The sequence below is a fragment of the Colossoma macropomum genome, unplaced genomic scaffold, assembly GCF_904425465.1.
Source record: "Colossoma macropomum unplaced genomic scaffold, Colossoma_macropomum, whole genome shotgun sequence".
Lineage (NCBI taxonomy): Eukaryota > Metazoa > Chordata > Actinopteri > Characiformes > Serrasalmidae > Colossoma > Colossoma macropomum.
In genome coordinates this window covers 14,089,987-14,115,349 of record NW_023494801.1, presented here as the reverse complement: position 1 = coordinate 14,115,349, position 25,363 = coordinate 14,089,987, and the positions used below count along the sequence as shown (strand labels likewise).

Below are 25,363 nucleotides of genomic sequence, written 5' to 3'. Positions count from 1 at the left end.
GCACCAATTTTACTCAATATTAAGATCTATCTTGAATGATAAGGGTGTAGTTTCCCAAAAACATCTTAGTATGAAAGATCATCTTTTCTCAAAGAGAGATTGTTGACTGTGATGCTTACTTTACCATTTAAGAATCATCTTTGTGCTAAGGAATTTTTGGGAAACTCAACCCTGATCTCAAGCAAACTGCGAGACATTACAGCCATTTATACCAGCATATCCAATGGTTTCAAATGTGTCACCGGTGATTGGATTTCATGACTGAAGGAAGGGTACCACACATATTTACTATTTAAGTCCCTCTCTATGTTTGTTGTTAGAAAAAAAATGTCCCGCAAGCCCTGATTTGTTAACATGTAAAACCTATTACAAATGTTCAGATCACATAAATTTGTAAACAAAGACGAGATGAAGCCAAGACGCTGTGCAAAGCGACAGTGGTTTGAGTGACTGGTACCCACTCGCTCCTACACATTAGTTTGTGCCCTTAATTGCAATTAATTGCATTCATTTTATTTGCTCAAATTGGGCTCTAAAGAAAGTTTTTTTTTTTCTATTTAAAAAGCTGTGCATTTGTTACAGCTATTTGAGTGGACAAAATAAGTTTCATCAGAGTATTTATTACTTTCAAATGATCTACATCATATTGAATGCAAAGTTAATATGAACATGAAACTGATATAGGCCTCTTTTCCACTGTCGAGACAATTGGCTCTCAGGGCCATATTGTGCCGTTCCATGCTGGTGTGGACCCATGAGACCGGTCACTGTTTTCCATCTGTTGTTCCGCTAAATTAGAACCAGAAAATACTGAATAAAAAACTTCAGAAACAAGTGGCTAACATCTAACAACTACATACACAGAACCCACTGCAAAACAAGTATGATTCCATCTATCACTCCAAAATCTTCCATCTATTCCATCTATCACTCCAAAGTCTTTCACGTGCTCTTGAATTCTTTATCCTCTAAATGGGTGGTATTTGAGCATCTGTTACTAAAACAGCCTGTACTGCAGTGGGTTGAATTTTATGTTTTATATTTCTGTCAGTTCAACACCATACGTTCGAATTTGCACTCTCAGATATGAACCTTTATCCTCTAAACGAGCGTTTTTAAGCATTGGTTAGCTGAAACCGAGTCTGTACTGCAGTGGGAGGCAATGTACACTTGTGTTAGTTTAGCCTAGCACGCTACAGCTTAACACACTACAGAACAGGTTCAAATTCTCTTTTCTGTCACTACAGCACCAATCAGTCACCTTTGCTCTTGCTGTTGTAAGTTGTATCATCTACACTTGTGATATCAGAGCACCAGTTAGTCGAATCGAACCTGTACTGCGGTATTTGGATTTCTTTAGCTAAGCTAAGTTAGCTTGGAAAGAGGAGCCAGCTAGCTCTAGCTTAGCTCGGAAGCTAATGTTACCAAAAAAACAAAAAAAAAACAAAAAAAAAAAAACAGAGGTTTAATTTCAGCTTTCTTTCCGTTTAACACCAGCCACTCGACTTTGCTTCCTCAGAGTTACTATCATCTACATTTGCATCAGTAAAGCTTTTGTTTGTCAGAATCGAACAGTTTGTTTGGTGAGCAGAGCTGGCAGCATGCTAGCTAAGCTAATGCTAAGCAGCTAACATTACTCTGCTTATCAGCACCGTTTAATAATTAGAATCTGGTGTTCGGGGGCTCCCGAGTGGTGCAACCATCTAAGCGTTGGCCCTATCATCAGGAGATCACGTGTTCGATCCCTTGTGATGCTACAGCCATCCATAGCCGGGAGTCCAAGAGAGCACAACTGGCCTCGCTCTCTCTGGGTGGGTAGAATGGCCCCTCCTTCTCCCCCCATCACTTAACGCGATGCTAGTCAGCACAGGTGTCTGTTAGCTGACGTAACAGATCTGGCAGTTGGCGCTTTCCTCCGAGCTGAGTTCAGCTGTCCAATGATGTTGCGTGAGCGGCAGTTCGAAAAGAAGCTGGTGGTTGGTTTCACAGGTCTCGGAGGAAGCCTGTGTTAACCTTCGGCCTCCTAGCGTTGATAGTATTGTGTGACTGGGGGAGTCCTAACTAACGGGTGGAATTGGAGACAACTAAATTGGGGAGATAATTGGGTTAAAAAAAAGAAGAAAAAAGGAATCTGGTGTTAGATTGAAGCTTTGATGTGTGTTGAATGGTGGATTTAAAATTGTGTACTTCTTTCAGTTATTTGGCGTCGGTGTGAGGGAACTTATTTGAGTTTTTGAGTTTTAAATATTGCAGCAGAATGTGGTGGCACAACACTGACATAAACGTAGAACCAATCAGCAAACAGCTCTGTCATTACATTATCCCACCGAACGGTGATGTGGCCCCAAGTATGGTAAGCTAGCCATGCCGAAAAAACTGTTTTTAAGCATTCCATGAGGAACCGTGTCCGTGTAGAAAAGCTACTGGAAGCGTTAGGAGGAGGTTCTGACCTGCTATCCGGGACAGCTGGAGGTGTGGAGGTCCAGGAAGGGGCACAGGTGGTACAGCTAGGGTGTACACTTCAGCAGGAGACTGCATGGAGGGGGTGTCCTCCGCTGGAGGGGTGAAGTCAATCTCATCCTCAAAATTGTCCTCAAACTCCTTATGAGAAAAAGGTTCAAATTAGATAATAAGACACTGACTAGGGCTGTACAAGCTCAGTGCTAGTTATGATGCAGCTCACCTTAAAGTTGATCTCTCGTTCTTTGCAGCAGTTCACACAGTTGAGCAGCAACACCACAATGGCCACCAGCACAGACAGAGACAGCAGCAGCAGGAGGTTCAAGGAAAAATGCACCTCTCCTGCAGATTCCCCTGCTGAAGTACAACAAAACAACACAGCATGAACAGGACAGCCTCTGCGAAAGTTATCGTCATCGCGCTGCTCCCATTCTAGGATTAAAACCATTTCAGATATTACAATTAAGAGACAACACATAAGTGAGTGGAATGGTGATTAACATCACTGCAGTTTGTAAAAGCAGTGATGTTATTCACCATAAGACACAACCTCAAGCATTCTATGGCTATATAGTATTACAAAATAAGACTAAGGTAAAGCAAGGAAGCCGCAACACTGTTTAAATATGCATTCTTTCGGTTTCTTTCAAAAAAAGTAGTTCCATCACCACAAAAGTTGGCTTAAGGGTAATATCAGCCTCAGATGCTTCGCCTGATATCTGTTGTACGGCAGCCACAACTACTGTCAGCTGGCCAACTACCAGCATTATCAGTTCCGATCTAATTGGCAACCGCAGGTCCATGTGTATGCACTGTTATTTTTTCTCAGTTCAACAGTGCACACACACTTTTCCAAGCAGTTAACCTGCTCTGCACATCACATTAAAAAATGAGCCTTTTCAAGCAAGACATAGCTGTTGGATTGCAAAAACCATTTGTGAAGTTAAAAGCATCATGTCTTTCAAAGTTATTCAAAAGTTTTCTTTGAAGCATTTAATAGCTAAGATATTCTTGTACCTAATCCAAATCTCTCGTCTCCTCCAGACTTGCCAACAAATGCGCTTAATGAGAAAGTCCACAGGGTTGTAGGGCTGCCTAACTGTGTCACTGTGGACTGTCCTCAATGTGGACTTTCTGTGAACTTCCAAAGAGCTTGCTTGAGATGCAGACTTCTGCTGACTTTCCTCACAGAGGTCACAGCAAAATGTATGTGATGCCAAACAAAATAATATATAATATAAAAGCTTGAACTAGAAAGAAAATAAAGAAAAGCTTAAAATCTTAGGCAAAGAATTACTTCCAAAGTAAAAAATATACAATTCATATGCAAATGCAGATTTTTGGATCATTGTGAATCATGAAGTGTCCTCTCATTAACATTTTTTTATACACTTGAATCCATGCATGCTTGCAGACCCAACACAAAGACACTGAGCATGTCAGTGAATGTCACAAACTGTAGGCGCAAAGAGACTGACATAGAATGTCTGGCAATTTTGATTTAGATTGGGATGTCTATTGTCAGCAAATTCCGTTGCACAAGGACGTTTTCGGTTTTTGTAGCCACTTTTCGAGAACTGCTTCTACACATCATGCTAGGAGGCAGGCCTAATTATGTTCTCTTTCTAATAAAACATGCAGTTTTTCAGTGTTCATTTAGTAATGACAATATCCACAACATGCTCAGAAATGCATACCGTGATGTAAATGACTACAATAACGACTAATACATCATGCTAAAACAACGCTTTGGTTATTGTGCATGTCAGCCAAAGGGTCCTGGATGCGCTTCATGTCAATGGGGCCAGCAAGGTGAATCGCTTATGAATAACATGCTGCATAACATGCTTCTATCTGATATATTACTCTACGTCAGGGGTGCACAACTCTGGTCCTGGAGAGCCGGCGGTCAGCACAGTTTAGTGATTTACCTACTTAAACACACCTGATTTCATCTGCCTATTAATTGTCAGGTTTAGACAGAGTGTTTAGGTAGGGAAACCTCCAAACTTTGTTGGACACTGGCCCTTCAGGACTGGAGTTGTGCATCCCTGCTCTAGGTACTAGGGCTGTCAATGAATATTCTAAATTCGACTGTTTAATTGAATTGTAAAAAAAAAAAATAATAATAATAATTGTGAAAATTAGCTGTCTGCCCCACGAGTTCCCCTGTGGGACTGGGCCACTGCACTGAATGCACTGCAAAATGGAGAGTCACGTAACTCTGCTTTCACGACATAAACGTCGGCGCAGCCGAAACAAGCAAATAAATCGATGTGTGGTAATTACGGCACAGAGTTCACAAGCCAACTCGGCCACAGAGACAGTGATTTGCACTCCAAGCAATCTAAACAGACCCATTTGGAAATAATATGGAGCAATACTTAAAGGTTAGTAGACAGCAAAATTGTGGAACCTCAAGAAAAGATTGCATGCAAGCTATGCAAGCTACAGTTAACCTTCCATTCCAGCACCAGCAACCTGAGGGCACATCTTGAAAATATGCACCAAAACGCATCCGATTCAGTCCCACCTCAAATTCATGCCCCCTCCTGATAAATTATGGTCGCAGGCATGTGCATTCATGCAGCACTGAAACAATGGAAAGCGAAATCAGTAAAAAAAATTATAAATTTATTAGTTTTATGTCTCACATTATTAATCCAAACAGCGCCAAAGTGAAGATTTTTTTACTTTTTTATTTTCTGTAGTTGCAGTGTTGTTTGGTGCTGATTTCTGCTCAGTGAATGCTCACTCCTGGGAACTTGATTCGTGAAGAGGAACTGAATCTGATACAACACACTTGTTGTATTGGTTTGCCCTCTTATGGACATAATGCACAAAAATGAATAATTCGAGTGGTTTAAACCTATGCGTTTTTTTGGAAGAAACAATCAAACATCATTTCTGGCCAATTTTGAAAGCCCTAATGCACATCAGATACTTAGTAACATTAACTGTAAAATAAGAAACTAAGTATTTCAATATGCAATTCCTCAACTCAACATAGTTTTCAACTAGTCTATAAACCACAACATTCTACAATATTCCTGAAATTCAGTTATGGCTTTCGGCTTTGCCATGCTACCCCATGATTTTCAGTGTCCCTATCTGGCCACCCCTATGAAAAATTTCAGGAGTACCACTGCTGCAAAACAAATTTAATCTTCCTAATGCGCCTATCTTTCTGTTCTTGAACGTACCACATTTCTGTGAGATAACACATTCATTGTACCTACAATAGATGAAATTGTTGTAGAAATGCAGCTGTTGAGCTATGCTGGTCAAACACATTGAGTGCTGCAAGAAGATATGCCTAAAAGCTGTCTGTGGTACAGTGTATGCTTTAGCACATTCAAAAACCACAGTGTCAGTTTTCACAGACTGAACAAAATGGCTTTAGGTCTCTGGAAAAAAACTGTCAGGTCTCAGCTCCCATTCAAGCAGGCTAAGCAAAGCATCTACAGAGATCATGGCATTAGACGGTAAACCTTGTGTGACAATTCTCTTTATTACTACACTAATTACATTTTCATCGCCAAATTAAAGATACAAAAGCTACAATCACACCTTTTACTATACTGTGCTATTATTACGCTCTTTTATCTGACAAAGATTAAGCTTCAAGTCACGCACAATCACTGTGTTTGCTTCAGCTTTAGTTTCAGAGCTAGACGCCATCTAAAAAAAATACTATTACTAGTAATTTACTATTGATATTACTATTAGTATTAGTAGTAGTAGTAGTAGTAGTCTGTAAACACATCTGCTAATGCTTCTGGACACATAATCAGTAATGCTTCTGAAAGCATCAGCAGATGTACTTACAGAGATACTTATAATAGCAACACCTACTGTGGAGATGACTCCTAACACTGAACGGGATGCAGGAGCAAACACAATAATAGTGGGTGAGTTGGAGCTTATTGTCAAATAAAAAGTAAAGCAAAGGATCCAATCAGAATGTGTGGTTGAAACTGTTGCACAACAGAGAATAAAAGCACTATTTTACTTTGAAAAGAGCATAAACCCAAAAATTATTTTTGTGAACAACATTTAATGTGTCATTAGCAATCAAAATCTGAAGCAGCTATGGATCTTTTGTGCCATGAAAAAAACAGATTACTAAGAGATATGTACTATAAACTGGGCCTGTGAAGTGTCCTAGTGCAAAAACACATCAAGGCAGAGCTGCTCACTGACCTCCTTCAGAGTTTTCCTCCAACCTAATCCAACACACCTTATTATAATATCCAGATGCTCCTTAAGACGGAGATTAACTGGATCAGGCATGTTAGATTAGGATTGGAATAATCACTGTATTGAAGTCTGCAGCACATGAACAGCAGATATCAGATGAGCAGGATGGAGGAGATAACAAAATGTACCATAAATGTGATGTGATCATGTGTCATGCTGCAGCCTTTAGGGTGAACGTATGAGGAAATCCTATTTAAGTTACACCACCAAAAGAATTCCCACCTCAACATCAACTTTTTTGCCTACACACATGATGACATTAAAATGCACAGTATTACAATCAAGTCAATTATTACAAAAAAGTAGAATGTGTTTACAAAATATTAAAATGCATAAAAGCACCACAATGTAAAAGCATTTATGTTCCTTTTGTGTCGTCTCATCCTGCATTATTTCAAAGTTGAGCTCACTGCAGTTACCAAGGAAGTGAACACAGTGCATAATTTCCAATCATTCAATTAATGTCAAAACTTCTAATAACAATTGCTAAACGTTAAACAGTACTGATAACCAGAAGAGAGGAGCTGGTAAGCATAAGCTTAGTTTTTCAAATCACAATTTATTTATATAGCACTTTTTACAACAGGCGCTGTCACAACACAGGTTTACAAAAAATCTGGGTCCAAGCCCCAATGAGCGAGCCAAGGATGACAGAGACAAAAAAAACTCCCTATGAACAAAAAACCTAGAGAGAAACCAAGACTCAAAAGGGGAACCCTTCCTCCTCTGGTCGACAACAGATAGCAAAATAATAACAAAACAAGAGCAACACGAAAGAAGACAGGATTTTACAATTAATGTCCAATACTGAACATAGAGAAACAGAAACCGACTTGTCATTGGACAGAAATACTCAGGTTAACCAAATATAACCAAGGACTACTGTTAAAGGCCTTTCAGAGAAATAACAAAAAAAAAAAGATCTATGCAAACCAGTCACTGTTACTGATGAAAATTAGGGACTACTATTAGGAATTTATCAAAGTGAATATGACAGTGAAATCCATAAACATTAATGTCTACTGTTAGAAGCCTATCACGATAATATGAATATGTGAAGAGCTCGGTGTACTTTGAGGTAGGTGAAACAACGTCTATGATTAAATAGTTCTAATTTGAGTCTGTCAGGCACCAGTATCAGGCACCGGTGAGTGGGCATGAAAGTGAGGCTTTCTGCACAGCACTAGACAGCTGCAAGCTCCATGGTGGTCAAACTGGTCCAGCTAGCATGATAACAGTTCTGCTCACCACAGAACAGGCTCAGTTCTGGTCAACTGCAGCACCCCTGACACAAGCGTAGGTAAAGACTCAAATCTGAAGGAGTGAAGTTGAGCGAGCAGTGTTGGAGGGAGAGAATGGTAGGCTACAGATCCAGGCAGTGCCACACACCACAGTACAGGTTCGATTCTAAATAACTGGGACACTGCTGACACAACTGCAGACAATAAAAACTCATGTCTAAAAGAGCACTTTCAAGTGACCAGCGTTGGGAGTGACAGCCAACACTAAGCCTATTCTGTGGTGTTTGGTGCTGTAGTGTGTGAGCTAACATTAAGCTAATATAGCTTAGTTAACAGGCCAAAAGCAAGTCACACCCCACAACATAGGCTTGGTTCCAGCTAAGGGATTACACATATAGAAAATAAAGACTCATCTGACAGTGCAAGTCGAGTGACAGGTGTTGGACAAAATACACATTACAAACATATGACAGAAAAAATAATAAATCAACAACCCATAATTAATCATTTAAAACTCTGACAAACAGTTTTAACCACTTCCACTGTTTGAAGAATGTTTTTAAAACTACAGAACGATACAAGTTCCTGACATTTTAAGTCTTTCTCTAACGAATTCCAACCAGATGGTGTACCATAACTAAAAGCTTGTTTTCCTGATTCAGTACGTGAGGTGGGGATCTTGAGAGCTCAGACCCCAACTCCCAGTTCCTTTTTGATATATGAAATTACACAGATAAGAAGGAAATAAACCAAGTACAGATTTATAAAATAAAGCATACCAATAAAACAGCCTATGTGTAGTCAATGAGGACAAAGCTGCTCTTTTGTAAAGAACACTGTGGTGAGTAATCAACCGGCAATTAGTAATAAATCTTAAAGCACCATGATAAACGGCATCTAATGTTCAAAGGTGCATGCACATAAATGATATCTCCACAATGAAGTACTGATAAAAAAGTAGAAGAATCAAGCTTATTTTTAGCTTAAAAGGATTTAAAACAACTTATTTCTAAAATAAAATCCCATTTCATCTTCAACATCACTTTTCAAATGCATAATATGAGGCGTAAATGTCAAAGAACTATCTAATACCAAACCAAGACATAGACAGATTTTCAATCACATTTCCCTTTAAAGGTCCAGCTAAGGGATTACACGTAAAGAAAATAAAGACTCATATCTACAGTGCAAGTCAAGTGACTGATGACGGAGAGATACACTGGTGTCGGACAAAATACACATTACAAACAGATGGAAGGTTTGAGGATATTTTTCTTGAATTTGTAAACAACATTAAGTTTTGTCAACATCTAAAACAGGTTTGAGACTATAAAGCCTGTGTTGTATAATATTATACATGTATTCACCAACATATGTAATATACTAACCATTATATTCGTCAACGCTAGTGACGCTACAAGTTATAATGCAGGCCAGTCTTTACTGTGTCACATCAAGGCTTCACTACTGTGTGTTTAACATATGACAATGTATATCACAACCACAATATGTAGCACTGAAATCAGATATTTTGTCTGTGTCGTGCAGGCCTGCTTTTGGTAACAGACCACACACAAAAAAAAGAAAAATTCACAACCACAATGTATGTATACTATAAGCAAAACGAGCAAATGCAAAGCACGGGCAGCTGGATATGCCCATCTGTCAGTTAAATGTGCTCTGCTGCTGGGATATCTGCTTTGATTTAAACCTTTAAGAAATTATGTTCCACAGAGTTCTCAAGTGCACTTTCAAGTTTCGTTTCCACTGAGGATGCTTTGAGAATCATTCACTGTGAAAAACAGCAGATTTCAGGTATTAGAAATAAACTAAAATAGACTCAAAACAGATATGGACAACACACACACTCATTACAGAATCACATCAGTACATTTAGTTTTTAAATGACTCACATAATCTTCATGGCCGACCTAAAATTAGCAAACACAACCGTTTTTGTATTTTATAAATGAGATATACTGGGCAAAGAGAACCGCACAGGTCTAGACTATTACTGTGACAAAGCTTTTTCAGTGCAACACTACTGTTCTGAATAAGGCCCAACCGATATATCGTTTGCCCAATAATGACAGTCCGCAGTGATGACGCACACTTTTTACTGATATCTGCAAACTATTTTTTGTTTACTGCCAGGATGTGAATTCTCAATCACCTTAAGACAGGGCAAAACCTTCATTGAGGAACCCAATTTGAAAAACTATATAACAGCAATACAAAGTTTGCAAAACATATACAAACTTATCTACCAAAATAAGAATAACAAAGAGAGAAAACATAACAAAAATTACAAACATATGTCAAAAAAGCACTGTTTAATAAACTACTGGAGTAAAAATGTAAATATAAAAATAATATAACACTGGCAAACTTATTAAAAAGATCACAGAATTTACAGCCCCCTAAAATTAGTACCAGCCACAAAATTCTCAAAGCAGTTGGGCCTTAGTTCTGAACTTTTCAGAGCTCATCAACAACTTGCTGTCTGTTAAGAAAGACGGTACCCCTAAACAGTGCAACTGAACATATGAGAAAAGACACCATAAGATCTGCCTGAAATCACAACAGTCTGCGCTGGCTTCACAAGTACTACACACATTCTGGGTAAAACAGAAGCCATAAGGAAGCAGGATCTGTTGTGAAAATTTAATGAGCAGAAATTAAAGATTCAGAGGCAGCCTGTGGCCTGACAGTGTTTCGCTAAATTCCAAGTGTCCAAGACACTCATTGTGATTGAGTTTCAAGAGTCAAAATTAATTTTGTTGTATTTTTTGTAGCATAGAATATAGCAAGATGGGGTGAGATAAGACAAGCTTGTGCAAAATGATAATTGTATGTTTTCAATCAAAATTGTATGGTTCTAAATGCTCTCCTAAAATTAGGGACCTGCAAATTAGCGTCTAAGTTCAAATCCAAACAGGTATAAATAACCCAACAGTTCATTAGGGTTAATATATAATATTTTTAATATCACCAACAACAATAGTTGATCGCATAACAATCTTTGCAGATTATAGAATTTACAAGATGTTGACTGATGAACCATTTTGATTTAAGTAGTCTCAACTACTAACACCACTCTTGAACATGAATCTTAGACAACACTAACACTAACTAGCCCACTGAATATTTAACAGCATTTCCAAACTAACAGGTAAAACAGAAGTGCAAGGTTGACCAACATAATGTCAATTATTTCCTGTACTTGATTGTAAATCAATTATAGACTTGCATAATCACAAAATAGCAGGCAAAGGCCAAAGTGCTGCCAAAGAGTTTGGATCAGGGGAGGTAATGAGAAGGAGGAAAATAAAGGCCATGGGACATTTCCATTTGAACAGCAGAGAAAAGCATGTAAAATCCTGACACTGCATTAGCCTGTCTTATATAAGCAGAGGTGGTAACTTCCCATCAGAATCATGAGTGTAGACTGGAATACATCTTTATCATGACTTGGCAATCCTAACAAATCATTCTGCTGCTTCTCAGCTCAACCGAACAAGCTGCAAATAGCTCCTGTTATACCTGCATATTGGAGTGAACTTTGCTCAGCAGCAGTAATAAAAAAGGTCTATAAGTGCAACCGGTGTGGAGGTGATGATGTTAAGCAGTCAAAGACTGGGTTCTAGGGCTGATCTGAAAAGCATTTTACCGGCTTCAAACACTCGATGGCATTTCTAAATGAGTACCCGGATACTCGTTCTCAAAATCAGCCTTAAAAACAATAATGTCAGTGAAATCAGAACTTAAATCAGCCATGTTATAAGAAAGGCATGTAGCCTACCAAGTGGTACTTGGATAACAGGGGTACAACGATACACAGATTTCATGATACAATACATATTGTTGTTTTTGTAGCTTACGCATTTAGTTATCTATTCGAAATTCTCAATTTGTTTTTGGGTAATTCTTACTGTTGCCCCAAAAAAGACAACAGAGCTTCCTGAAGGGATAAACAGCACAAGTCATTTTCTTATTAGACATCAAACAAAAAGTGCAAGACACCTATTACATGTCGCATAATTAATTTACAATCAGATCTTGTGCTTCTATATAAAATGTCATTCTTGCCTTCAGGCTGAAATGAGTGTGAGAGGGGATTCTGTAATGTGGCTAAATCACTTCTAGCCAACTGTGGAATCCAGGGCTCTCTTCAAGTAGTGGTACAAATTGTAAGTTCCCCGCTTGCCATTTCAAACAGCTTGGCTAATCAACCATCCAAGGTACAAGAAGCTGAAGTTTGCTTCTTATTCTAATTTTCCATGGAACCTTAAATGGTGCGGCACATACATTCTGGTGCTTCAGCAACCCTGTTTCATCTCCCAACCCCACTAACCAACAAACATTAACATGTGTGACATGCCTACTGGATAATAGACATGGACATATAGGAGATGATTTAGCAAATTTGTCATGCCTCCATGGTACACCATCTTCTTATCGCAAACATTGCACTGACCATTTTTGCACATGACTTATTCAACTAAACCAGCAATTATATATTTTTATTTTTTTAAATATATGATAATTTTCCATACACTGACAATAACTGTTCAATTTAAAGGCCTTTGCTGCTGATAGAAGTTGTAGCCTCAGCTGAAATTTTTGTGATTTGGAAAAAAAAGACAAAGCTCCTGATTACTACACAGAAAAAAACTAACTTTAATATAACAGACAAGCATTCAAACTCAATATTCAAGTATTCAAATTATTCTGTTCAGTCTTACTGGTTTCTGTGGGTATTTTGCTGAATCAAGGCATTTATGTGAAACAACAAATATATTTGTCAAAATAATGCATGCTAACCTTTAATCCTGATGTAGCAACGATTCATTAATGCGTTCTTAATATATTGCAAGGCATACTGCCAGTGTAACATGCAGCAATATAATCACAGTGTGACATTTTGTCCATACTATGCATGTGAGAAGCTGAAAAGAACATTCACGTCTACAAGACCTACTGCAATAAAGTACTGAATTGCAAAAAAGCATTATTTTGACCTACTGTATTATTTTGTTGCATTGCAAGGTAAACAGTTTGGCAAACTCTTCAAAGTCAAAGGGTTCATACAAGAGAGTTTAATCCTGCACCTGACTTTGAAATATGAGACTGACATTCCAATTACTCTCACTACATGTAAAGGATGTTTTTGGGACCTTCATATAAACAGTAATGTAGGTGTATTTTCTTATTAAACAGTCACGCGTCATGTTAGCAACGCCTACAGCATTCTGTCTCTGTGTTTGACTCGTGGGCAGTTACTGCGACAGTCACCGTCAGTGTTGTCATACGTCAGATAATGAGAAAAGTATGGTTTTAGAGCAGCTTAATGTTTCTCTACTCAAAATATACCCACATTAAGTAAACTTTATACGCAGCCCAGCCAGGACCCACTTATCAACTCAAACACATACTCTTTAAGGAGCCAAAGCATAGATGTGAGAACTTCTACTGAAGACCACAAACAGCTGACCAATGTAAACACTCTGACACAGTAAAAGTCAAGTGAAACTGACATTATGAAGGCCTGACAATTAATGACTAACATTTGTCTAGCTTGTTATTAAGAAGGATCACTGGTGATAGCAGCACACTGTGGGCCAAGGTTAATGTCACTGGACCATGAAGATTCTCACAGCTCAGTGAAGTCTCAGGCCAGACAAGATAAACAGCAAAATGACTCTGTTTGAGTCACAACTATTAGTCAGCTAGGAGTGCGTCACACCACCATGATGTGATGAGCATTGTGGACCGTTGCTCTTGTTAAATTACCATAATCATCTGTGTAATTATGCAGACAATTTGTTTTCTTTTACAAAAAAGGAACTGTCCTGCTGGTTCTTGTAGAAAATGTTTGGCTAAATGTTCTGCTCCTCTGTAATAAGCCGTCAAAATCCGTTTGAAATATCTTGATATCTGTCAAATTGTAACATTTGTATTTTATTGGCAGATATGATTCTGATATCTTTGTGAATCCCAATTAACAATGACACAACATAAAACACAACATAAAACTCTGGTAGACTATATGCTAAGCAGGAAAGGCCTTTCATTTAAATCTAATCTGGAATATGCATCTTGGCCTACACCTTGTTTCATTAGCATGACAAGTGGCCAGCAAAGCCAAAACACAAGACTATTGTGACTAAACAGCAAACAACCATGGCCTTTTGCTTCTGGGCAAAATCAAATCAGACACAGGCTAGTCATGAACAATGTGTGCACTTTAATAGAGACTTTTAAGGAACAGACATCCCTTACTTAGTCAATCATTCACTGTTGATAAGAGTGGAATGTATTATTACGTTACACATTACTGTAAGTACCACTGTGGGTCACAAGAATGAGGTTATAACTTAGCCAACCACCAAGCAAATGCTCTAAAAACTTTAATGTATAATCTTGGCAAGACATGTGTTAAGTGTGAACTCTCTGCTTTAAAATGTTAGTTGTGTCCAAACAGCAACTTGTTTGACAGGAATGTGTATCATTACAATAACATAATGGAGCACCTACATCAGGTTTAGTGCAAAGCTGAAGGCTACAGGTAATTTCTTTGACAGCACTGTGCTGACAATGTTTACTTTTATAACTAGGCATAACTGCTGTTATAAACTGGTGTCCAATAGAGCCAGAGCCAGTGAGGTAGCTAACTATCAGGCTAAAAACATCAAGAACAGGGAACCACTACATTCCTTCTCTAAAGGAGGTAGCTAACGTTCACTAGGTGTGGGAGACTATAACAACGTTGCAAAGGAAAGAACGGATACAATTGGGGTCAACATGAACTTCCCTGTAAACAAACACAGGTCAACTATCAGCTAATTACGTTAGCTAGGTTAGCTGCCCGACAAGCTCGTTTGTGATGCTAGCCTAGCCAGCTAACCTATCTGTTCTAGCTCACATATCACAAGCTGGTAGCAAACCAGTCGTCAGTCAGGCCGGACAGCTTAGCTATTTAGCCAAAGACTAACACTGAATATACGGGTTCAACCGCACTGTCAGCTCATTATTTAGTGAAATGTGTTATCAAATAACGTTAGCTTACCTGTTTGTTGATTCAGAAGAGGTGCACCTTCAGAAAGCTGCAGGATCCCCGCTCCCAGTGACAACACACATACACACACACGAACGGTGTCCATCGTCTCAGCTCTCAGCCCGACTAGCTAGCTAACCCGGCTAGTCACCTCTATCCTACTACTAATCACTAGCGTTAAAGGAAAGGCATAAAAGAGACATTTGTGGATAAAACTACCTAATACAACTGACACATCAACTCTATCGACATTCAGCTGGTGGTATCATAACCGAAAACATCCAGCTAGCTGAGCGTTAGCAGCGTGACCATCCACAGTCCGGCGGTGTTGACCAGGCTAGCTAGCTAGCTAACCTAGCTAACACTTGCAAGCTCCCGGCAGGTAGATAGCAGCTTCTTACTCGCTGTCGTCTTTTGTTGCTTGAAACGACGCGACTGTTCATTATCTCTCCTGAAGAATCATATCTATACGCGGGTATTTTCCGACGTTTAACGTTACAGCGGTCCGTTTACAGCGGTGAGGTTAGTTGACACGGTCCAGCATCACCTCCCTGTTCCAGCGCCATGTTCGCCCTCAGCTGCGTCACATGCAGTCGCGCGGCACAACAAATCAGAGGGAGTGTTCAGGAAAAGCAGGTACCGCGCACTTCTTCAAATCTCTCCTCAGGAGAACGACAGACTGCTGTTATACACAGGGACATTTCACAGCTTCTCCGGTATAAAACTGTAAATATTGACATTTGCTCTAAAAAAGGTATAAAAGTAGCGGGTCGGAAACCTACACTCTTAAAAGGCGGTTCTTCAAGGGTTCTGGTTCCATTTACAACCATGAGCTCTGTACTGAACCATTTCATGGTGAAATGGTTCTTCAGATGGATGGAGAATGATATAGCACCAAAAAAGGGTTCTTCTATTGTCACAAGCCTGATGTATAGAACCATTTCCAAAAGGTTCTATGTAGAATCACATACAACACATTCTCCATCAATCTGAAGAACAGTTTCACCAAGCAAAGGATCATTTAAGCATGAAATTGTTCTATGTAGAACTCATGGGTCTAAAGAGAACCATTCCCTTTTCTAAAGAACCCTTGAAGAATAATCTTTTTTAAGAGTGTACTGAGTATTGTTACTGCTGTGGAACGTCTTAGTACATCCAACATCTAGGCTATTAGGATAGGCATTTGAGTTTTAATCCTTTTTCTAGACAAATTCAGTCATTTTTCAGACTTTTTCTCTTAATGATCCATTTATTACTAACACAGCTGTAGGATCTGCACAGTGGATGTGACTTAAGCATAGACACAATCTAAGCATCGCCACACAGGAGTCTAATATACATCAATAAATAGATTTCAAATATATGACATATATTACCATATATGGATTTCCCTTAAAGGTTCTGGAAGGGTTATTTAGTAAAGACAATGAGCCTCATTCACCAACCGTTATTAAGAGCAAATTTCTTCTTAAAACCCACTTAAGCAGTTTTCATGAAGTTTCTGACATTCACCAATGTTTTCTTATTTGGGATTTGTTCTTAAGTGAGAACAGAATCTACACACACTTGAGAGCACAATGGTGTGAACAGTTCTGTGAGAACACGTCATGAATCTGACGTAGACGTTTTCTTAGGATCTTTCTCAAGAACACATTTGAGAACAAACGTGCGAAGATATTGGTGGATGAGGCCCATTGTTTCTGTAGGCAACCATGAACACTCAGAGAACCATTTGCATGCTTAAATGGTTCTTTGCATGTGAAATGGTTCTTTAGATTGATGGAGAATGTGTTGTATATGGTTCTACATATAACCTTTTTGAAAATGGTTCTAGAACCTTTCTGGTGCTGTGCAGAACCATTTCCAAAAAGGTCCTATGTAGAACCATATACAACACATTCTGCCTCAATCGGAAGAACTTCTCCATGCAAAGAAACATTTAAGTATGAAATTATTCTTTGAGTGTTCATGGTTCTATGGCTCATGGAACCCTTGCCGAACCATCTCTTTCGTACATGGAACATATTGTTTCCTGACTCATTTAAATAAATTGATATTCGAAAGCAAACAGACAATAGTAACAGTAAAAATTTTAACTGTGCTGGGATGGATTCAACCATGTATCAGACATATATGTATGATTCATATATTATGCATATATGATCATTATAATATATGATATGCATATATGACTCTTTATGATATCTGTCCATAAATGGCCATATATCAGATTTCTGTATATTTTTTGCTCTACTGTGGCTGAATAGGAAATAGGAACTTTCCTGGAGGCACTGCTTTTTTCACTGAGTTTGTTGTTTTTTATGTGAGAAATATAATATGCACTGTATTTCATTTTAATGCACAGATTTTTGACAGTGTTAACTTCACAGGCTGTAGATCACAAGATCTGCACATAGTGTGTGTTAATGAAAAGCCTGAGATTTACAATAAAACATCATAATTCTTTTATGATCACAGTACTTTTTGGTGATAAACCTGTTTTACCCACCATGTGCAGAGTCTCATGTGTGGGTCAGCCGTGTAGGCCTTTAGCTTAAGTCATGCAAGGGAAGGAATGTATTATGCTTAGAGCCTAAAGATGTATTGTTATTTGTTGATATAAATTCACTAGTACATGGGCAGATTTTACAAAAATGGTGGTAATAACAGCATAATATATAAAGAACAGTTCATAAATAGTCATTTTAACACTGTTCACTATTCTAAAGGCCTTTGCATACAGTTTTTATTAAGAAACTTTTACGTTCTGCAGGTTCATCTTGGACAGTTGATAAGTAATCTGAGAGGGGAACTTTGAAGGTAGGAAAAATGAATAAGCGCTAGTTAATAATAAATGATTTACATGAAAACAAGAGATACCTGTGAATGTACAAAGAAATGATGTACACAGATATACACAATATACAGTACAATGCAAAAGTCAGAGATCATTTTTCATTTATTTAATTTCCAGTGAAAACAGGAAAAGGTTTTTTTTCATTTTCAGGAGATATTTCTAAGGAGATTATTTATTAAAAGATGTAAAGAAAATGGGACTGTTAACAACTGTTTGAGACCTGGCAGACCACCAAAACTGTCCCCATCAGAGGAACAGCACTTAAAGCTTTCATCTTTGAGAGAGAGGAGAAAATCAAGCTCCACTCTTGATTCAGCTCTGAAAAAATCCACAGGTGTTTCTGTCCATTCCTTCCACTGTGAGAAGACATCTCAACACTATAAGTCTGAACAGATGTGGAGCTGTCAAGTAGCCCTTATTGATATACTAAATAGAAGAAAATTTGGGAACTAAATGAAGGGCGATCTCTGCGTTTTGCACAGTGGTGTACAATATACAATATACAAATGTATGAGTTTAATATTTATGGCTGTGTTTACACTATGAAGCATGGTTATGTTTTGGTTTGTCTGTGCATTACATAGTATTTTTTTTCCAGGGGAATAGTTTTCAACCAACAGTCATCAGAAATGATATACTCTGATTTGCTAATGAGGAGGGAGGTGTTTTGTGGTAAGTTGGTCTCCGTGGGTTTATAGGCACGGACGCTGTACTCTCTTCAGCTGCATTCAGGTGGATGCTTCAGTGGAAGCTGCACAGGTTCATCACCCAGCTGAAGGTTAGTGCTCAATTCTTTGTTGTCTGTTGATGTTTTTTTGTGTCTGATAAAACTTTGAGGTTGGTTAAGGCCAGTGTTAAAATACTTTATAATGCTTTGATTGTTTAAACTTGCTAAGAAATATTATATTGCATTTGCACAATTAATTCTTCATTTTACAATGTATAATTCAAAGACTGAATTATGTATACATATACAAGCCATATATGTTCAGAGTTTATATAGATAGATAGAGACAAGATGCTACAGTAGCAAAAGAACACAAACATCAATATAGAAATTACACATTTTGCACATATTTACATATACAAAAAGTGCAAAGACATCAGTGCACAATGCAGAAAACATCAACTGAGATATTCACACAGCAGTTAGTGGGGGATGTGGGGATTAAAACATGGATTAAAAACATTTATTTCCTTAGTATAGCAATACATTCACATATTGGTAGAATTCTGATGATAAAATTTTTGTTTCGACATTAATTTTTTGTTTGTTTATATACAGTGGAATGCAAAATGTTGAACACCTCAGGTCAACTTGCATCTTTTGTTGATTTTCTAAGTGAAAATAAGTTAACACATCCTCCACAGAGAACAGTTTCTGTCATTTTAGTGCACAATATTTATCTGCTGAGTTTAACATAAAATATAAATATGCCATAATTTTTGCACAGACCACATTTTAAGTTTTATATTTTTTCCCAATATGCTAATTCAGCAAATAAACAGTAATTGTGCATTAAAACGTGCAGAAGTGTGTTTTCTGTAGAGGATGTGTTAACTTATTTTCACTTAGAAAATCAACAATATGTCATTTGACAAATACATTAAACACTATATTCATGAACTGTGTTTTTGTTTCAAGAAACATTCATGCTGTATGATGATGGTAACCACCTTTATTAGAGAAATAAAAACACATTCTTGGACAAAGTTTGTTACATGTCAGTTATCACTCTTTTCAAATTCTTTATATCAAAAGTTATTATAAATGGATGTACAGCATTTTGGATTGAAGCTCTTCATACATACAAAAATATATATGATGTGCCCAGAGCCCAGAGATATACAGTTATGCCTAAAACTGTCACTTCTGTCTCCATGTGACCAGCGCTCAGGTGGACACAGGCATGGCGTTTGCAGGGATACTGAAAGAAGAGGACATTGTTGCGGCTGTCCAGGCATGCCAAGGTCATCTTAAGGACGTTATGTACATGCAAACACCACACCCAGATTAACCACAGCCACACATTTACATGTACAGCCACTGTTTACATACATGTATTCACACACATAGACTCCCGTGGGCACATGCATGGGGGATTGCTAGGCCAAGGTAACCAAGCAGCCAGGGGGCTAGGGAGCCGTTACCACCCAGATACCAGTGTGTTTGCGCTGAGTGTTCAAGAACAATTTGAACCACCAAGCATGCAGACTTCAAATCCCACCTGCTTTTAATTATTCATCTGACAATTCTATCTGCTTCAAAAAGCGGACAAAAGCACGCCATTTGGAGAAGATGAAAATGTCAGTGTCATGGCTTCAGCGTAGGAGGATATCTTGAGCCATAGCATCACCAGTCCTGTCTGAACTTAAATTTACTTGATTCAAATGTACATCACTTTCGCATGAATAAAATATATCACATCAGCATAATTGTTGGCAAAAGGAAAGAAACTGAAAGACCGCATTTATTAATGTACAGGTCATGTAAGAAGAATTCCAACAATTTTTCAAAATTTCTGCATGATTCAACCATTGAGATGTAAACCAAGTCATTCAGAGTGGTTTGATCTGAAATAGTTCATTGTAGAGAAACTTACAGACTCTGACTTCTTTTCAGGGGTGGCGATAGGAACCAAGGGGTGCAGTGCGTATAAAACAAATATAGCCCATTTATTTCCTAACTAAAACCAGTGAACCTGCATGTGTCATCTAAGCTTTTATATGTAATGTTGATAATGATAAACAGTGGTAAACTAAAAAAAAAAGTTTTGTTTAGGTATTATTTTGTCTTACAACACCGCAAATGTTTTTAAAAATCTATATTTTAGATCAAAGTTTTATCATAAAACTATCATACAAACAAGGTCTGAGACATCAGGCATCATATTCATAACCATTTCTTTTATGATTGTAATAACTATCTGTGAGGGAGCTTTTAGAAGCATTAAACTCTTCAGACGTCTTGTTCCTATCACCACCACAGTAAACATTTCTGACTCAGTAAGTTTCTCTAGAACGGAGCATTTCACATGAAACCACTCTGAATGACTTTGTTTACATTATTTAATTAATACAATCAATGAAAAATCAAAGGAATTCCCCTTTAATGTGCAAATCATGTACTCATTACAATCAGGTCAATTCAATGCATCACTATGTTAAGTGCAAATTTAATGTATTAAAATACCTAATAATCTATAGAGCTATATATCATCTTTAAAGGAATACCCCAGCCATCACTGTTTTACATTGTCATTTACCACAGAGAGTCATTTTGACACATTTCTTACAAAAGAGACTTACAAAACAGAAACTTATAAAACCTGTTGACTCAGAACACACTCATAATAGAAGCAAAAGGGAAGCTGCTTCAGCTCATGCCTACTGCTTTCTTTTATAAGTCAGTGAGTTTCTGTACTTTTACTATGAATAGAGACAAGTATCAAAATCATTGTTTATAGTAACTGGCTGTATGCTGCAAATACAGCAGACTGAGAGTAGGATGAAAAATGCTGGAGTATTCCTTGACTGTTATTCTGAAAAGTCTTATATAAATGCGGGTGAATCGTTGGTCAGTAGGCCAGAATGGCCCCATAACTCAGCTTTTCTCTTCTTTGCTTTGCTGTCTTACTCACTCTCTGTCTCTCACCACTGTTGTCTCTCCACAGCTCCGGGCACTTTTGCAATCGAGGCTTTCTTTAAACAAGTGGGGCTGTCTGGCAAGTCGAACACTGAGGGCCAGGAAGTGTTCAAAGTCCTTGACCGAGACAAGAGTGGATTTATTGAAGAAGAGGAGCTCAAGTAATGCACAACTCTGACTGGCACTTTTAAATACACTCGCTGTCATAAGAAAAGCTTGTAACTCTATTTTTTAGTTGTGAAGCACCTCATGGACCTGGCTTATAACTCTGTCAGTCAGTCACTCACTCAATCACTCACTCATTAATTTACTCTCATCACTCACTCATTCACTCACTCACTCACTCACTCACTCAAATCACTCACTCACTCGTCACTCGCTCGCTCACTCTAATCACTCACTCATTCACTCTAATCAACCATCCATTTACTCTCATCATTCACTAATTCACTCTAATCACCCACTCAGTTACTCACTCACTCATTGACTCTAATCGCTCAATCTTTTCACTCACTCACTCAAATCACTCACTCTAATCACTCACTCAGTCACTCCCTCATTGACTAATCACTCAGTCACTTAGTCTTTTCATTCACTCACTCAAATCACTCACTCAGTCACTTAGTCACTCACTCACTCACTCACTCTAATCACTCACCCACTCGTTCATTCACTCACTCACTCGCTCTTTCACTCTACTCACTCATTCACTCTAATTACTCATTTATTTGTTCACTCTCATCACTCACTCATTCATTCTCATCACTCACTCATTCATTCTAATCACTCATTCAGTCAGTTACTCACCCATTCACTCTAATCACTCACTCACTTACTCTCTCACTTAGTCAGCCACGTACTCAGACACTCACACTAATCACTCTCTCAGTCATTCGCTCACATTCAGCAGGCTGAAGATTCTCCACATTCATACAAACGCTACTGAACAATATGAAGTGACTTCACAGACAAATATTTAATGTTGTTTTGTTGACTTTTCTGGCAAAGTTACTGTTTCAGAGATACAAGGTTTTGTTGTGGCAGCAGTGTGGATATCACTTTGCAGTTTTTCAACCCAGATTTCTCTTTTGCACAATGCACTTACTGCTCATTGACAAAATGTAACACGTTATGAGGAAATCAAAGCTATAAAACTGCAGGAAAATAAAACAGAACCTATTGATCCAAGACACACATAATAAAAGCCACATGATGACTTCTGTTATAAACATTTTTTGAGTCAACAGGTTGTCTTTTCCTTTCTAAGTACAGGCAAATGTGTTGAAACTATGATTTCTATTGTAACTGATTCTGTGCTACAGATTAGAAGTAGTGTAGGAGTATTCCTTTAATGCTTTCGGAGTTAGCAAGTTCACTCTCGCATTGTAGTCACGCCAGACGCTGAGCAAAACATTTCCATTTTCCACTTTTTCCTCTTCAGACTCTTCCTCCAGAACTTCATCGCAGGTGCCCGAGAGCTGACAGACTCCGAGACCAAAGCGTTTCTGGCAGTGGGAGACTGTGATGGAGATGGCAAAATTGGCATGCAGGGTAAATAATAAAATACACAATAGAAATACATCAGTGCACTGTAATGTATCGATCTGAAGGTGGCAATTCAATTTCATTGATTTTAGAATGTTAGAATTGATAATAATACACTCTCAAAAATAAAGTCACCGTGCAGCTAAATTTTTCATTTATTAAGGTACAAACATTGTAAATGTACCCTCAAAGGTACAACAGTGGTTTTAAGGTCCAATTGTGTATCTTAAATAAGTTTTTCCAGGTGAAAATTATCTTTTTTATAACCAAATGTTTTAAAACAGAACAATAAAATAAAAAGCCTGGAGACGAGACGGGGTGTGTGGAGCCAATACAACTTAGAAAACATAATTTCAATGGATTATGGTACAATTATGTTCCCTGACTAAAGGTACTGAGATGTACCCTTTAGGGTCCCACCCCAGTGAAAAGAGAGGTACTGCCCCAGTGACAGTTTCATACCTTTATATCTGAGTGTAATATTCAATAAATTTGTGTTTTTTACAATAATTCTAAAACTCACCAAAATAACTGAAGCTAAACAAACTTTGGTGAAATTTGAGATTTGATGCATTGAATCGTTTCGTTCAAATAAAACTGCTGCAGGGTCAGATATTTACATTATTTATCACAATAGTAAAACATCATTAGAGATAAAGCCTCTAATGAGCAACAGACTGAGCCTGCAGTCCCTTGGAAATTTGAAGCTCTACTCCCAGCACTACTCCTCCTTTCACCCAGAGGATTAGAACTATTTACTAACACTAAAACCTACTGACAAACTGCCTAGAGGGAGATAGACTCCCTCCCCTGACTCTCCCTTTAAGGCAGACTGAGTGTCATATTGTAGTGTCTCAGTTCAGATTACGGTGGCTTAGAAAAAGACGTTTTAGTGTTGCTTAGTTAAACTTTTACAAGTAACTTTTGCAATTCAGCACCAGAAATCTTTTGTGTTATCTATCTAAGTATTTGTGATTAATACTCTGATCTCTGTTTTTGCTCTTCCCCAGAATTCTGCACGCTGCTGAACTGATGTACTGATGCGTCTTCTCCTAGCCTGACGGTGACAAACTAGAATTTTCTGTTTTCTTTTTTCCAGCAGTCTCATAGCTGACTAAAAATGTTTGTACTGATTAAATGACTCAGTGAATTTGTGAAATAAAGTTTAATTATGTGGCAAAGTTGTAAAGGCCTACTAGTTTTAAGATGTGTCTAAACTGTCCAGCGTTGGGTGTTTTAATCCACAATAAGCTGTCATCACTACTTGTCGGTCACCCAGAACAGAAATGGGCCAGCTTGTTTACACTGCAGGAGATCACCTGATTGATATTGTGCTAGATATTGATCATATTTGAAGGTGTTGGCCAATTGGTGCACCATCTTTGCTAGATTTCCTTTTGAGCATATTGTCGCTGTTGTAACAAAACCATGTAGCCCCAAAATGGTAACTTTATAGGAAGAGGAACTGCATCCTTAACTTTAATGTACAGTAATGTAATGAGATTTTTATTCCAAGTCATTTTAGACCTTTTTTGTTGGTCCCTTTGTCGTGAAATGTAAAGGACAGCTGCCGCTTTCAAATGATGCCAAAAAAATGGAAATAACAAGGTTGTAATATGAGAGAAGCAATATGCTCAGTAAGATATATTTTGAGTCATTTTTCCTGAATTGATAAGGATTATTGGTAAAAATATTTGACTTATTACTTCCATCAATTGTCTAATGTCTACATATTTTATATCACCTTGAAGGTAAGGTCTAGTACTACAACTTTGGCAAACTAGTGAGGCAGAGCTGGATAGATGGATGGGTGGGTGGATGGATGTATGTGCGTTTTGACTACCAAACCTGTTTAGATAAGCACTACTTAAAGCTTTTATCTTTGAGAGAGAGGGGACAATCAAGCTCCATTTCTGCTTCAGATTATGCAACCAACTTCTAAGACTGAACTTTGGACGTGTGAAAAAATATCCATGCAATTGTTTCCTGACAAAAACAGAAGCTGTAATAAAGCAAAGAGTAGACACATAAAATACTACAAGTACTAATAGTACTAATAGTTGTTGAGTCTTCTGTGTAATTTTCTGCCTATGTTTTCCTGATGCTAAAAAATAAGTGATTTGTACTTAATGGCCACTTTGACAAGAAACTGCATGCATAAAGGGTGATCTCTGACTTTTGCACTGTACTGTATATTAGGAAAAACTAATTTACAGTATTTATAAGACTTTCAATTCACTTTCAATTCAATTTAATCAACACTGTGGTTTAACAAATATCTGCTCAGATGCAGATGC

The 25,363-nt window shown here is 37.9% G+C and overlaps 2 protein-coding genes across 9 annotated transcripts in view; one reads left to right on the top strand and one right to left on the bottom strand.

Moving 5' to 3' along the window:
* Window positions 1-15,601, bottom strand: part of lmtk2 (lemur tyrosine kinase 2) — a 39,066-nt gene extending 23,465 nt beyond the window's left edge. Inside the window, exons 1-3 of the mRNA XM_036590260.1 lie at window positions 15,031-15,601; window positions 2,684-2,817; window positions 2,451-2,601 (exon numbers count right to left, since the gene is read on the bottom strand). Coding sequence (XP_036446153.1) covers window positions 2,451-2,601; window positions 2,684-2,817; window positions 15,031-15,124 — 379 coding nt within the window. The 5' untranslated portion in view covers window positions 15,125-15,601. The remainder of the gene's footprint in view (window positions 1-2,450; window positions 2,602-2,683; window positions 2,818-15,030) is intronic.
* LOC118821585 (parvalbumin beta-like) lies at window positions 13,890-24,236 on the top strand. Of its 8 annotated transcripts, none has more exons than XM_036590274.1 (7): window positions 13,890-14,529; window positions 17,792-17,838; window positions 18,574-18,653; window positions 19,767-19,846; window positions 21,550-21,682; window positions 22,963-23,072; window positions 24,077-24,236. In XM_036590274.1, the coding sequence occupies exons 4-7, from the start codon at window positions 19,786-19,788 to the stop codon at window positions 24,097-24,099; spliced, it is 327 nt and encodes a 108-aa protein (XP_036446167.1). In that variant the 5' UTR covers window positions 13,890-14,529; window positions 17,792-17,838; window positions 18,574-18,653; window positions 19,767-19,785; the 3' UTR covers window positions 24,100-24,236. The 8 variants fall into 8 exon arrangements, with proteins under 8 accessions (XP_036446167.1, XP_036446164.1, XP_036446162.1 ...); XM_036590271.1 differs by having other exon boundaries at window positions 18,531-18,653; XM_036590269.1 differs by having other exon boundaries at window positions 18,474-18,653.
* The last annotated feature ends 1,127 nt before the right edge of the window (window positions 24,237-25,363 follow it).

What these genes read in the sequence shown, in the direction of transcription:
- LOC118821585 (XM_036590267.1), top strand. Translation starts at nt 21,354, where the DNA reads ATGCTGCAAATACAGCAGACTGAGAGTAGGATGAAAAATGCTGGAGTA. An exon ending in ATTGAAGAAGAGGAGCTCAA is followed by an intron (nt 21,683 to 22,962) that starts GTAATGCACAAC and finishes TTTCCTCTTCAG; the next exon opens with ACTCTTCCTCCAGAACTTCA. An exon ending in TGGCAAAATTGGCATGCAGG is followed by an intron (nt 23,073 to 24,076) that starts GTAAATAATAAA and finishes GCTCTTCCCCAG; the next exon opens with AATTCTGCACGCTGCTGAAC.